Source organism: Monodelphis domestica, chromosome 1, assembly GCF_027887165.1.
Source record: "Monodelphis domestica isolate mMonDom1 chromosome 1, mMonDom1.pri, whole genome shotgun sequence".
NCBI classification, from domain to species: domain Eukaryota; kingdom Metazoa; phylum Chordata; class Mammalia; order Didelphimorphia; family Didelphidae; genus Monodelphis; species Monodelphis domestica.
The window spans coordinates 501,498,581-501,510,604 of record NC_077227.1 but is presented as its reverse complement, the minus strand read 5'-3'; the positions used below and the strand labels follow the sequence as shown (position 1 = coordinate 501,510,604).

The window sequence follows — 12,024 nt, the reverse complement described above, 5'->3', positions numbered from 1 at the left end:
CCTATTTATTACAAGCAGGCAAAATGCTATGGTTAAAGGTGTTCATCCAATTTGGTAAGTGAAACGCTCTAAAAAAACATATTTTTATCAAATAGTAAAACAGAACAGAGTTGTGGATTATCAAAGCACTGGAAGAAGATCCTATTTTTCCTCTGAGTGAATTTAATGTTTTCAGACTAATAAGTATCATTATTTTACTACGTATGTAGGACAATACATATCCTATACCCAAACCTACAAATACTTGTATTAACAAAAAGTAATAGAAAAAATGATTAAATTAATGAAAGAACAACGTTAAAAGGTTGCTAAAGGGCAACCAAGTGGATAGTGTCAGGCTTGGAGTTGGAAGGCAAATCTGGCTTCAAATGCTGCTTGTTTGACCCTGGACAAGTCACTTAACTCCTTTTGCCCAGCCCTTGCTGCTCTTCTGCCTTGGAACCAATACAGAATATGGATTTTAAGAAGAAAGGTAAGGATTTTAAATATATACATATTCTTCTAGATTAGGTAGGTATCACAATGGTTAGAGCTCCAGGTCTGGAGTTGAGAGGACATAGGGTCAAATCTGACCTCAGATACTTCCTAGCTGTGTGACCCTGGGCAAGTCACTTAACCCCCATTGTCTAGCCTCTCCTTTCTTAGAATTGATAAATTCAGATCACTGAATGGAGATTCATTGTAATCACTAATCTTGATCCCAAAAAAATAATACAAACTCCCTTTCCTCCTCTGGGTAGAAAGTAGGTACTATGAGTAGAAAATGTTTTATATTCTGTAAAATGAGTTCATTTTATAAGTAAATTGTTTTTAATTGTTTTTTTATTTGTTAAGTGAATTCAACCAGGGATATTTTCTCCCTTGAAGTAATCTGTAATATAATGTAAAAACAAAACATTTTAATGTACAAAGAATAGAAGCATTTGTTTCTTCTTTAAAACAAATGTTAGGCACCAATCAGGCAATAAACATTTATTAAGCACAGATTATGTGCCAGGCACTATGCTAAATGCTAAATTTACTAAATACAAAAAAAATAAAAATAAAAGAGCTCCTACCCTCAAGGAGCTTAGCAAAGAAATACCTACAAAAAAGCTACATGTTGGGAAAATTTTTAGGTTAAGGATTAGAATTAAGAGGAGTTGGAAATTCTTCCTGTAGAAGATGAAACTTTAACTGAGACTTAAAGGAAGCCAGGGAAGTCAACTCATATATCAGAACCTGGAAATCCAAAGGCAGAATCCAAGGTACTTTTGGGAATAAGATAAGAATAAGGGTAGGGGCTGGTTGGCTAACAACATGCTAAGGAGACAGACAGTTGGGAAGTTATAAATATTAATAGTCAACAAAAGCCAAAGACATGAATAAATTGTAATTATAAAGAATGTTTCAAATCACTAATATAAAAAGAAATCAAAGGAAAATAACCCTGAGGTTTTTACCCCATACCCAGAAAACTGGCAATAATTTAACTGTGGCTCTCAGGTCAACTGTCTGAATACTTACTATTTCTCCATTCCTAGATCTTCATGGATGTACCACCCCCTAAAATGAGTATTTTCCAAGGCAATGTCTCTTTCTCTGTCTTAACAAAAAAATCCATATCTTCTCTCTTAGAATCAATATTAAGTATTGTTTCCAAGGCAGAAGAAGGGTTAAGAGCTAGGCAATGGAAGTTAAGTGACTTGCCCAGGGTCACACAGCTAAGAAGTATCTGAAGGCAGCTTTGAACCCAGAACCTACTATCTCTACACCTGGCTCTCTATCCACTGAGCTACCTATCTGCTTCACCATCTCTTTCTAAATCCTACTCATGGTGTTCATCACCTTTGGTTATTATCTCTATGCTGATGAACTTCCAGATAAACAGCTATTTCTCTTCTGAGGTCAACATCACTACCTATTGAACCTCTCTCAAATAATGGACATCTCAAAAGCAACATGTCCAAAATGGAACCCAACATCATACCAACCCCTCAACACCATTCTCACTAGCTCAATCTCTCTTCTAAACGTTCTGATGGCCATTAAAGGTACCAGCATTCTTTCAGCTACCCAGCTTCGTAACCTTGTAATAATCTTTGATTCTTCTATAACCCTTACCTCCATATCCAATTAGTTGGTGAAATCTTGTCAGTTCTACCTCTTCTACATCTTGCATTCATACTCTTCATTCAATTCACAGGGCTATCAGCCTAGTTCAGACCCCTCTCACCTCTCACCTGAACTACATATGGTGTGTATCCTATGCTTTGAATGTACTCCTCCACTAACTCTAAATTCCACAGAGGGTTTTTTTCTGATTCTCTCTCTCTCTCTCTCTCACACACACACACACACACACACACATATCCCTGTTCACATATCATACTTCAGCTCAAGTAGTAGAAAGAACACTGAATTTGGAATCAGAGGACTTGATTTTTAATTCAGGTTCTATAATGCAAGCTCCTTGAGAATGAAGATTGTTCCTTTAATTTATATACTCATTGCTCTAGTTCAGCATCCGACACATAATAGACCCTTAATAATTGCTTCCTGTTGGCTTGCTTATACTCTCTATTACCTGTCAGTTTCCTTTTAGGCACTTTTATGTTAAATGAAGGGTTGGTCTAGATAATCTTTCAGGTTCTTTTCTACCTCTGAAATCCTTGCTGGAATAATCTCAGAGTTAGGGAAAAAAAAGTAAACAATAACCAGAAACCAAGGAGGCCCATAATCAAAGAATTTCCCCCTCACAACTCAGGTAGTCACCTAGCCTCTGCCTCCAAGTTGGAGGGAATCCACTACCTCCCCAAGATATCCCTTCTGAATGACTAATTATTAGGAAGTTTTTCTTCACATGAAGCATAAATCTGCCTTTCAGCACCTTCCACCCTTTGCTTTAAATTCTGCCCTCCAGGGCCAAAGTAGAACAAGTTTAATCCCTCTTCCACATGACAGCCTTTCAAATACTTGCACATCACTATCCTGTCTTCTTTAGGCTAAACATCCCCATTTCTGTCAACCTATCCTCAGTGTAGCAGGAGCTTAAGACCCTTCACCATCCTGATCATTCTTTTTAGGATACTATCCAACCTGTCAACATCCTTCCCAAAATTTATCATTCAGAAATTAACAATCTCCAGATGCAGTGTGACTAGGGCCAAATATTAAAGATCTAAAATTCCCTTCATTCTTGACACTCTGCTTCTTTTCATACAACGTAAAATCACAATGGCTTTTTTTTTTTTAATTTTTCTGTTATCCTGCTGACTTATTGAGCTTTCAGAGCACTAAAACCCCAAGATGTTTTTCAGCCAGCCACACCTCCCCTATCTTGTACTTTTAACAGATTTTTAAAATCTAAATATGACTTTACAGTTATCATTCTTAGACTGAATTGCATGAGTAAATTCTTTCTAGTCCCCTGACCATTTGCCAATTTCAGAAGCATACCTTTATCCAAGCATCTATACTAGAGGCAAGAATAGAGACTAGATCTAGCATTTCATAGATTTAGAGAATTCCCAGGTGAGGAAATTCTTTCTCCCAATGAAGGTTAGGACCCTCTCTCCAATTTATAGTCTTAGCACGGAGGTTAACATAAGGTCCATGGATAATGAAGGGGTTTATGGATAAACTTCAGGGAGGTCTATGAATTTATATGAGAAAAGAATTACATTTTTAATTCACTATAATTTATTTCCTTTGTAATCCTATGAACTTTATTTTATGCATTTTACAATATTATTCGGAGAAGGGACTTATAGACTTCACAAAAGAATCCATGACACAAGAAAGATTAAGAAACCTTGCCTTAGAGAGTTGCCTAAAAAGATAAAGAGTTAAGTAACTTGCCCAGGGTCCCAAAGCCATTAAGTGCCTGATGCAGTATTTTAACTCCGGCTCTTCCTGGGTTAGGGGTCAGCTTACCTTTCCTACTTCATATTGCCTCTCTTCATTAGAGAAGTCATAAATTTATATCTTCTCTTTAGTGAAGATAAAATTTGTTTTTATGATGGGATCCAAAGTATCACCAGATTTGCCAGTGGCCATCTTCCCCCTCTCCCCTCAACCAGAAATGTGGCAGAGGGAAAACTGGATCCTGCCTCGAGGTGGATGGTATCAAGGAACCACCAGTGGGGCTCTGGGCTGGACCTTTTCTTATAGAAGGGAAGCTGGGGTGCAGTGCTATCTCTGCCCCCATTAAAGTGGTGTCTCTTTAGTCCAGCACCATCATCACCACCACCAAGAGTGAGGAATGACTTCTAGAGCCAGATCCTTAGTGTACCATTGGAGGTGGGGGTGAAATCCTTACTCTCCCCTTTTCCCCCCCATCTCCTGTCAGAGGAGGCCTGGAGGTCCTCTCTGTAGCTGTAGTGTGTGTTAATAAAGTTGGGGTTTATTTTCTAAAAAAAAATTAGAAATCTCTTTCCCTTCCCCTACAATCTTTCAAAGATCACTGAAGTGGGGGGGAGCTAGGTGGACCTAATGGATTAAAGGGCAGGCATTAACACAGAAGATCCTGGGTTCAAATTTGATACTTCCTAGCTTCCTAGTATTGGTTCTAAGACAGAAAGTATGCGTTTTTTAAAAATTGTTACCAGGGACCCCAGTTACAACCACCATTTTCTTCAATACCAAAGGGATATAATTTGTCTAGATCTGACTTGAATTCAATGAGGGAAGTTAGGGTTTATCTATCTCCCCATTTATTTTGAGTTCCAACACTCTAGTGACCATTTTTGTTTGTGTGTCAAACTTTCCATAGTGAAGAACTTATAAATAAGAGTTACTATTGTCAATTTAGATTATTCCTGGGAAAATCAACCAGTTAGTAGGATTCACCTGGCCTACAACTTGTTTTATTCTTTTCTTTTGGTATCTGCCCTTTGTGTATCAATTTCATTGAAGCCACAAAAGAAATTACTTAACTTTATAACTCTAGTAGTTGAATTCCTACCCTCTAATTTACTTTTCCAAAGTAAACAGGACAGTCTTAAAGAGATGTACAGTAGCTCTTTCAAATGATTTAGGAAGTTATTGCCAAAGGGCAATAAATGGGATACCTCTGCCCTGAAAGAGTTAATAAAACTTACAAAGGTCATCCTGAGTATGTTTTAGGAATATCTGACTCACCTGGGGTTCTGCATAACAAGTAGGTAGGCAGCTACTTTATATCATCAATATTTATTGAGTGCTGATTGCAGGCATAGCCTTGCTTTCGTTTTCCAATATTTGTTTCAAAGTTATCACAACTTATCCCAACTCTTTTCCCTTTATTCCTCCACTGGGATAATTAATTGACATGGATGATGATCATTTGTTTCTACAAAAAGACACGAAAAATTCTGTTGCATTTATCTTGATACACTAATCAACTAATCAACAAGTATTTATTAAGCTCCTATTCTGTGCCAGGCATTGTGCTAAACACTGGGGATACAAAGACAAAATGACAGTCCCTACCTTCAAAGGCTTACATTCCATTGGGGCAGGCAATATGTACATATATAGGGATATAAAAAAGAAACACAAATTTTTTTGGTGTAATTTTTTTCAAGGAATCAAAGCAGTAGCCACTGGATAGAGATCGGTAAATGTCTCCTGAAGAAAGTGTCTTTTAAATTCACTTTTGAAAGAAGCTAATGATTCTAATGAGATAGGGCAGCTAGATGTTTCAGTGGATAGACCACTGGTCCAGGAGTCAGGAATATCTGAGTTCACATCTAGTCTCAGATACTTACTAGCTGTATGGCTTTGGGCAAATCACATCACCTCTCTCTGTATGCCTTGAAGACAGGTAGGTAGCTCAGCAGATAGAGCACTAGGCCTGGAGGAAGGAAGTCCTCATTTCAAATCCAACCTCAATCTACTCACTAATTGTGTGAGCCTGGAAAAGTCACTTAACCTGTTTGCCTTAATCCACTGAAGAAGGAAATGGCAAACCACTCCAGTATCTTTGCCAAGAACACTATGGTCCAGGGGGTCACAGAATCAGGCACAAGTGAATGTCTGAACAGCAACCACAACAAAAACAAAGGATGCTTAGAGAAAGAGGCAGAAAGGAATGCATTCTAAGCATAGGGGCTAACATGTACCTGGGTACAGAGGAATAAGCTAAAATGTCATGTGTGAAAAATATCAAGCCACTTAAAGCTTGCAAAAAGTGCATGTTTACCACTCATATGTACATTATTTTTTTCATTTGGAGGCAATAATGAAGAAAAACATTCTAAAATCAGAATATCACTCTCAGGATTCTGGCTCCACCAATCACCTGCCAATGTGACAGTGAAGAAATCATAGCACTTCCTGGAGCCTTGGTTTCTCATCTATCAAAGGAAGATAACTATTCACAGCTCCTTACAAGACTATTGTAAGGAGAATGTTTTTAATTTCTAATTCAATATAGCCATTAATTAGAAAGTTATTTTGGATATTACAAGATATCCAGTACCCAACATGCCTTTTTTGGAACTTATAGTTCTTAGTGCCATTCCATGAACTCTCTCAAAGCTGCTAAAAAATCTTTCCAGACACAAGAATGCTTGCCTTCACAACTCAGAACCAGAAATGTGTATGTATGAAAAAAATTAATTTTGTATGTGAAAAACAGGATTGGGAAGGAAACACTATTAATATACTTTACAGGTCCAAATACAAATGCATATGAAGCTAAGTTTACATAGACAAGGAGAAGCTGTCTAAATATATAAATATTAATAACTAAGGACTGTGACCTAAGAGTGGCTATCTGTCACCCTGTTCAAGCCAGGAATATAAGACTAAGTCAGTTCCACCAATACCTATAGAAAGTCCACGTTCACAACAGTTTTGCTCCATTTTCTCTCCAGCCACACATTCTTCATCATAAGAAATTGATACCATCAGTGGTGTCCCATAAGACTCTTAAGTACCACACAAGGAAAGGGAGGCTACTTGAAGCCATAAAAAGAAACTGCTGGCAACTGCTTAAAGCCTTTGACAACAAAACAGAACCAAAAAGAACTCAGAAGCTGGACATCAGAAGACACCTAGATTCTAGGCCCAGTTCTACACTAACCAGATGTGCAAGCTCAGTCAGGTTCTTCTCTAAGCCTTAGTTTCCAGCTCTAACAAAATGGGGGGGGAGGGGGTTGGGCTAAATAATATCTAAGATACCTTCCTACTCTAACATTCTGTGTTCTATATTCTCTTTTATCTCTGACATTCTAGATACCTAATGCTATTGTCTATGTTGTAGCTCTGTATAAATAAAATTCCTTCATCAGACGTTTCCCAATAAGCCCACTAACCCAATAAGGTCAGTAAGGGGTCTGATTTTTGTGGTCCTTGTTATTTTGGAGGTTTGGGAGTTAAATGGGTGATGAAGGAGGAAATAAGAGGGGTTCTTTCTTCAAGGCCAGTTTTTTGTTTGTTTTTTTTTAAGGGGAGAGGAGAGGATCTTCCCTCTTTTGGTTGGGTTTGTCAATATTAGGCTGACAAGCTTGTTTCAAATGAATGGGGAAACAAAGTTACTCTAGAGTCAGGAAAGTACATTAACTCTTCGCCCAGGAACACCTCCTTCTCCTATGGGTCTCTACTTTGTCATAGGTTCCCACACAGGAGGCGCTTTTGCAAAGAATGTAATCAGAACCTAGAACCAAGATGTTCCTCCAAAACCTTCTTGTTTTTCCTCAAAAGGAAGGTCACCACCAATAGGTGTGGAAACTAGGGCATATCCAACAACTCACCTTCGAACTGGAATGTCTCCTTGCATGCAAATACCTCTTTCTACGTTAGGTGAAGGGACAGAGGGCACCAAGGGGAACCCACCTCATCCTGGGGTAAGTCTTCATACAATTATTTCCCCGGTATGATAATAGGAAATGATAGGAAAGCCGAGAAATTTTAGGAATTCGCGACTCATTCTCTCGTCTCCCAAGGGATTAAACGGGGAATCATCTTTTAAACGTGAAAGCGATTGGTTCCCAAAGGAAAAAGGCTCAGTAGCTACTGCCTGCGCACTTGTTAGTAACCACTATTATTAATAGATAATCATTTCCTTTGAATAAAATAGTGCCTGGCCTTTCGGAGGCCAGGTCTTCTAGGCGGTTTTTCTGTCTGTGTCAAGCTTTGAGCAGGGGGAAGGGAGGCTGGGAATGCCGAGTCAGCTTGGCAGCTTAGGTAGGCGGTAGGCCTGGCAGAGCTCCCCCGCTCAGCGCCCCCCGCCTGGGCCGGTCCCTGGGAGCCGCAGACCACTCCGCGCTCCGGCATGCTGCCCCCAACCCTCGTCCCAGCGGGGATCCTGGCGCTGCGGGGCCGGGGCTGCTGTCTGGACACCACGGTTCTCTGGGTGTGTCGGTGACAATGGCGTCAGGCAGACAGACTCCGGTAGCAACCTGTCAGCTCCCTCCGTCGCCTCTACTTCCCCCTACCCAACCCTCAGGTCTGGATCCCCAGCAGCCCACACGCTTGCAGCTGTAAGAGCTCTGGGCACCCCTCGAGCCGACCCTCTCCGGGCAGTCCCAGCATGCCGCCGCCCCGCCGCAGGGACGCGCCCCCTCGCTACAGGGGTCAGAAGAGAAGCACTCCGAGATCCCGTTTTGGATCCCCTCTGCCCAGATATTGGAGAAGGAAGCAGCAAGGGGCCGCGACAACCCGGGGAACAAAAAGAGGTTGCGCCCCTCCCTCTGAGAAGGAAGGGGTGTCCGATTCACTCCCTTGGGACGAAGAAGAGCCCCCACACCTTGGCCGAGGGGCAGTGCCCTTCTCGCGCCGGTAGCGGCCCTAATTGCAGGCTCTCGCCTCTCATACCCCACTCCGCACATCTCCCTCGTCTCTCAAACCCCAGCCTCCATGCCCATACCCCCGGGTCGCGCTCACCCGGCGCGGTGCTTGCTATCCATTCGTTTCTTCTGCCTGACAGGCTGCAGAGGGATGTTATCGGTCATGTCGGCGGCGGCGCCCGCTGCAGCCGCTGGGGAGGAGACTGGGATTCACTTCCCAGTAGCGCCACGCCTCGGCCCCGCCTGGCCTCAGTCTGACAGCGGCCACCGCTGGGGCTTTGGATGGGGGAGGAGGCCCGCGGACAGGCGGGTGGATGGATGGATGGATGGATGGATGGATGGATGGATGTGTGAGAATGCCTTCCTCCGCCCACGCTAGGAGCGGCGGTTGGACAGACGGACAATCAGACTCCCAGCTCTCCAGACGCCCTACATAGGGCAGCCCCTTCCTCAGCACCTACACAGAGCTCCGCCCCCTCTTCCTTCCATTCAGTGAGAGCTACTGCCGTCCCCTACCCCCGCCCCCCAACCACACACACTCACACACACACAACTACCCACCAAGACAACAAACACAAACACCAATATGCTCACAAATGAGCGCGTGCACATGCTCATACTGCAGCTGCTCTTCTTCCAGAGCAACATGCCTAACTCCCCACCAGCCTACTAGTCAGTCTTCGCTTCCCTCTTCTGCCTCCCATTCCAAATAAACAGGTACTTCCGTCCCGTCCTCGGTTCCCTATTTCGGCGGTGGCTGGTCACTCCCTTTTTGGCTCAGCTTTCTCATCCCTGTTATCTGTTTCCCAAGAGCAGACATTCCAGCAAGAAACAGCTATGTCTGCACTCTGACTCTCAATTCTTGTTTCTTCGATCCACCCCACCCTGGCCTTGAAGCAACCCTTTCCAGTGCTGAGGACACCAGTATCAGGCCCTGCCAAACACTTTACCAAGGGGGATTTGGGGGAAGAGGGGCAGCTCAGCTGGGTGGCTCAGTAGATTGAGAGCCTAGCCTAGAGACAGGAAGCCCTGGGTTCAAATTCCTAGGTGTATGACCCTGGGCAAGAATGAGGATATACAGTATGGATTCCAAGACAGAGCATAAGGGTTTAAAAAAAAAGAAAGAGTTTCAGGTTCAACCTCCTATGTTCATCTTATGAACAGAAGTAATTGTCTGGATAATATACAAAGTGTCCTTCCCTTCTTTATCTGTGCCCCATGCCAAAAATAAATTCTCTGGTAACCTCACACGCTTAGAATCCCTACCTTCCTATCAAAATTCAATAAATGCCTACCTCCTGTTTATCCATAGTATATAAAGGATATACAATAAGGATAGAGCACTTGGCTCAGTAAGCTATCTCACCTCAAACTCCTATCTCCAAGTAGAAAGTTGTCAAGTTAGCACAGAGGGTATGGTTGCTTACTTGACTATGATATAAATTTAAAGGATTGGGGGACTCTTTTATGACCTTGGACAACCAAAAAGCTATGGGAACCACAGGACCTTTAGCCTCCTGGGTCAATCAAATCTTGCCTTTTAGGGGAAAAAAATAGCCCACCTTCCAAGGCAGGGACCTTGATAGATGTTGTTCTTCCCAAGTGCTTTATGGCTGCAAATCATGGAATGTCACTGTCTCTGAAAAATTAAAATCACAGGTGACCTGAAAGGCAATGAGCAAATATTTGCCTGATGGATATAAGTTGGTTGAAGCCTAGAAGGCATTGAAGCTGGGTTACAAAGGGCTTTTAAAGGCCAAAGGTTTTTGTATTTTATCCTACAACTGATAAGGTACCTTTGGAGAAATTTTGGTAGGGAAATGATATATAGTCAGGCCCATACTGTTAAGATCATTTTGACATTGAAGTCAAAAAGGAAAAATAGGGAGAAATTTGTGACATGCAATTGCAACATGTAAAATTTTCATGGGCATAGAACCCCCAAACTCAGGCAAACTGTAAAGCAGGGAAATTCCTTTGCTCCCTTCTGTCCTTGTGACTCCTAACCCAGTAACATCTGATAACTTCTATAAGACCTTGTGAGAATTATCTTCCTTGGACCATCCTTTAGATTTGAGATGGACATAGAGATGCACCTTCAGGCTACACCTTGATATCATCTGACTATTCCAGACATCCATCTGTCTCCTAAACTATGAGGGTCTTCAGGCAGACTCTGGTCAGATGACCAACCTCCCACCCCCCCACCCCCACCGAGTGCCTGAGTGTTTACCACTAGAATCATGTCCTCACCATGACACAGCATCATGTCCCCACTGTTGTAAAGAGTATATAATCTCCAGAATTGATGGATTCTGGGAGCAGCCTTTCATCTCTATGTTTCACCTATACTATCCTCCTGGCCATTCTCAATATTACTTTCTAAATTAATAAATTTCTCCTTTTATTTTTAAGCTTAGTTTTGGAGTCTTGCATTTTTGCACAAGATATCCTTCCTGAACCCTGGGGGGTTGAACTTTAGTACCCCAAAACAAAATTAATTATTGCAATAGGCTAACCAGAGTGAACCATGAAGAGATGGAGTCTAGGTATCTGAGGTGAAATTCACAGGCCTTGAAAACAGATTGGGTATGGAGAATAAGAGATCTTGAGGAGATAAGAATGACACTCAGATTATAAACCTGAGGGACTAGGAAGTGTTATCCAGGGAGCCAGGTTTTAGTAATAGCTAGATGGAAGGAGTGGGAAAGGAAAAGATTTAGGATGAAGAGAAGTTTGTTGCCTATGGAACAGGTATTCTAGAGGACACAATAGAAGGGGTAGAAAGAATATTAGCTTGGCAATCAAAGGACGAGTTCAAATCTCACTTCTGATGCTTACTAGCTGTGTGGCAATGTATGTCATTTCATTTCCTTGGGCCTCGGTATCCTCATTTGTAAAATGAGAGAGCTGAACTGGGTGACTTTTGTAGCTTTAGATCTGTGATCCTGTGGCATAAGACAATGGGTCCTTTGCCCCTTAAAAAGTAGTATATCATCAAGGAACTCTATGTTCAGAAACAGAGATGAACTTGTCCAACTAGCAAGAATGAAGGATAGCTAATAGCTAGACACCCAAGAATTGTTTGTTTGGTTTTTTAAACCCCTACTTTCTGTCTACTAAGTATCAGTTTTAAGAATTGTGATAAGGGCTAGGCAACTGGGGTTAAGTGATTTGCCCAGGGCTAGAGAACTACAAAATGTTTAAGGTGACATTTGAATTCGGGTCCAAGCTAAGGATTCTATCCACTATGCTACCTAGCTGCTCCTAT

At 41.9% G+C, this 12,024-nt stretch overlaps 1 protein-coding gene and 1 long non-coding RNA gene across 5 annotated transcripts in view; one reads left to right on the top strand and one right to left on the bottom strand.

Moving 5' to 3' along the window:
* The window catches only part of ATP9A (ATPase phospholipid transporting 9A (putative)), a 155,113-nt gene extending 145,491 nt beyond the window's left edge, over positions 1-9,622 (bottom strand). Inside the window, exons 1-2 of one of the 4 annotated variants that reach the window (XM_007475725.2) lie at positions 8,851-8,963; positions 5,122-5,311 (exon numbers count right to left, since the gene is read on the bottom strand). In XM_007475725.2, the coding sequence (XP_007475787.2) occupies positions 5,122-5,135 (14 nt within the window). In that variant the 5' untranslated portion in view covers positions 5,136-5,311; positions 8,851-8,963. Of the gene's footprint in view, positions 1-5,121; positions 5,312-6,791; positions 7,101-8,850 lie in introns of those variants that run through there. The other 3 variants (XM_007475723.2, XM_007475724.3, XM_001369149.4) reach the window with 3 other exon arrangements.
* LOC103105415 (uncharacterized) lies at positions 7,189-9,031 on the top strand. The gene is made up of 3 exons (XR_008915434.1): positions 7,189-7,288; positions 7,579-7,811; positions 8,894-9,031. It is a non-coding gene; the product is annotated as an uncharacterized LOC103105415 (long non-coding RNA).
* Positions 9,623-12,024: the final 2,402 nt, after the last annotated feature.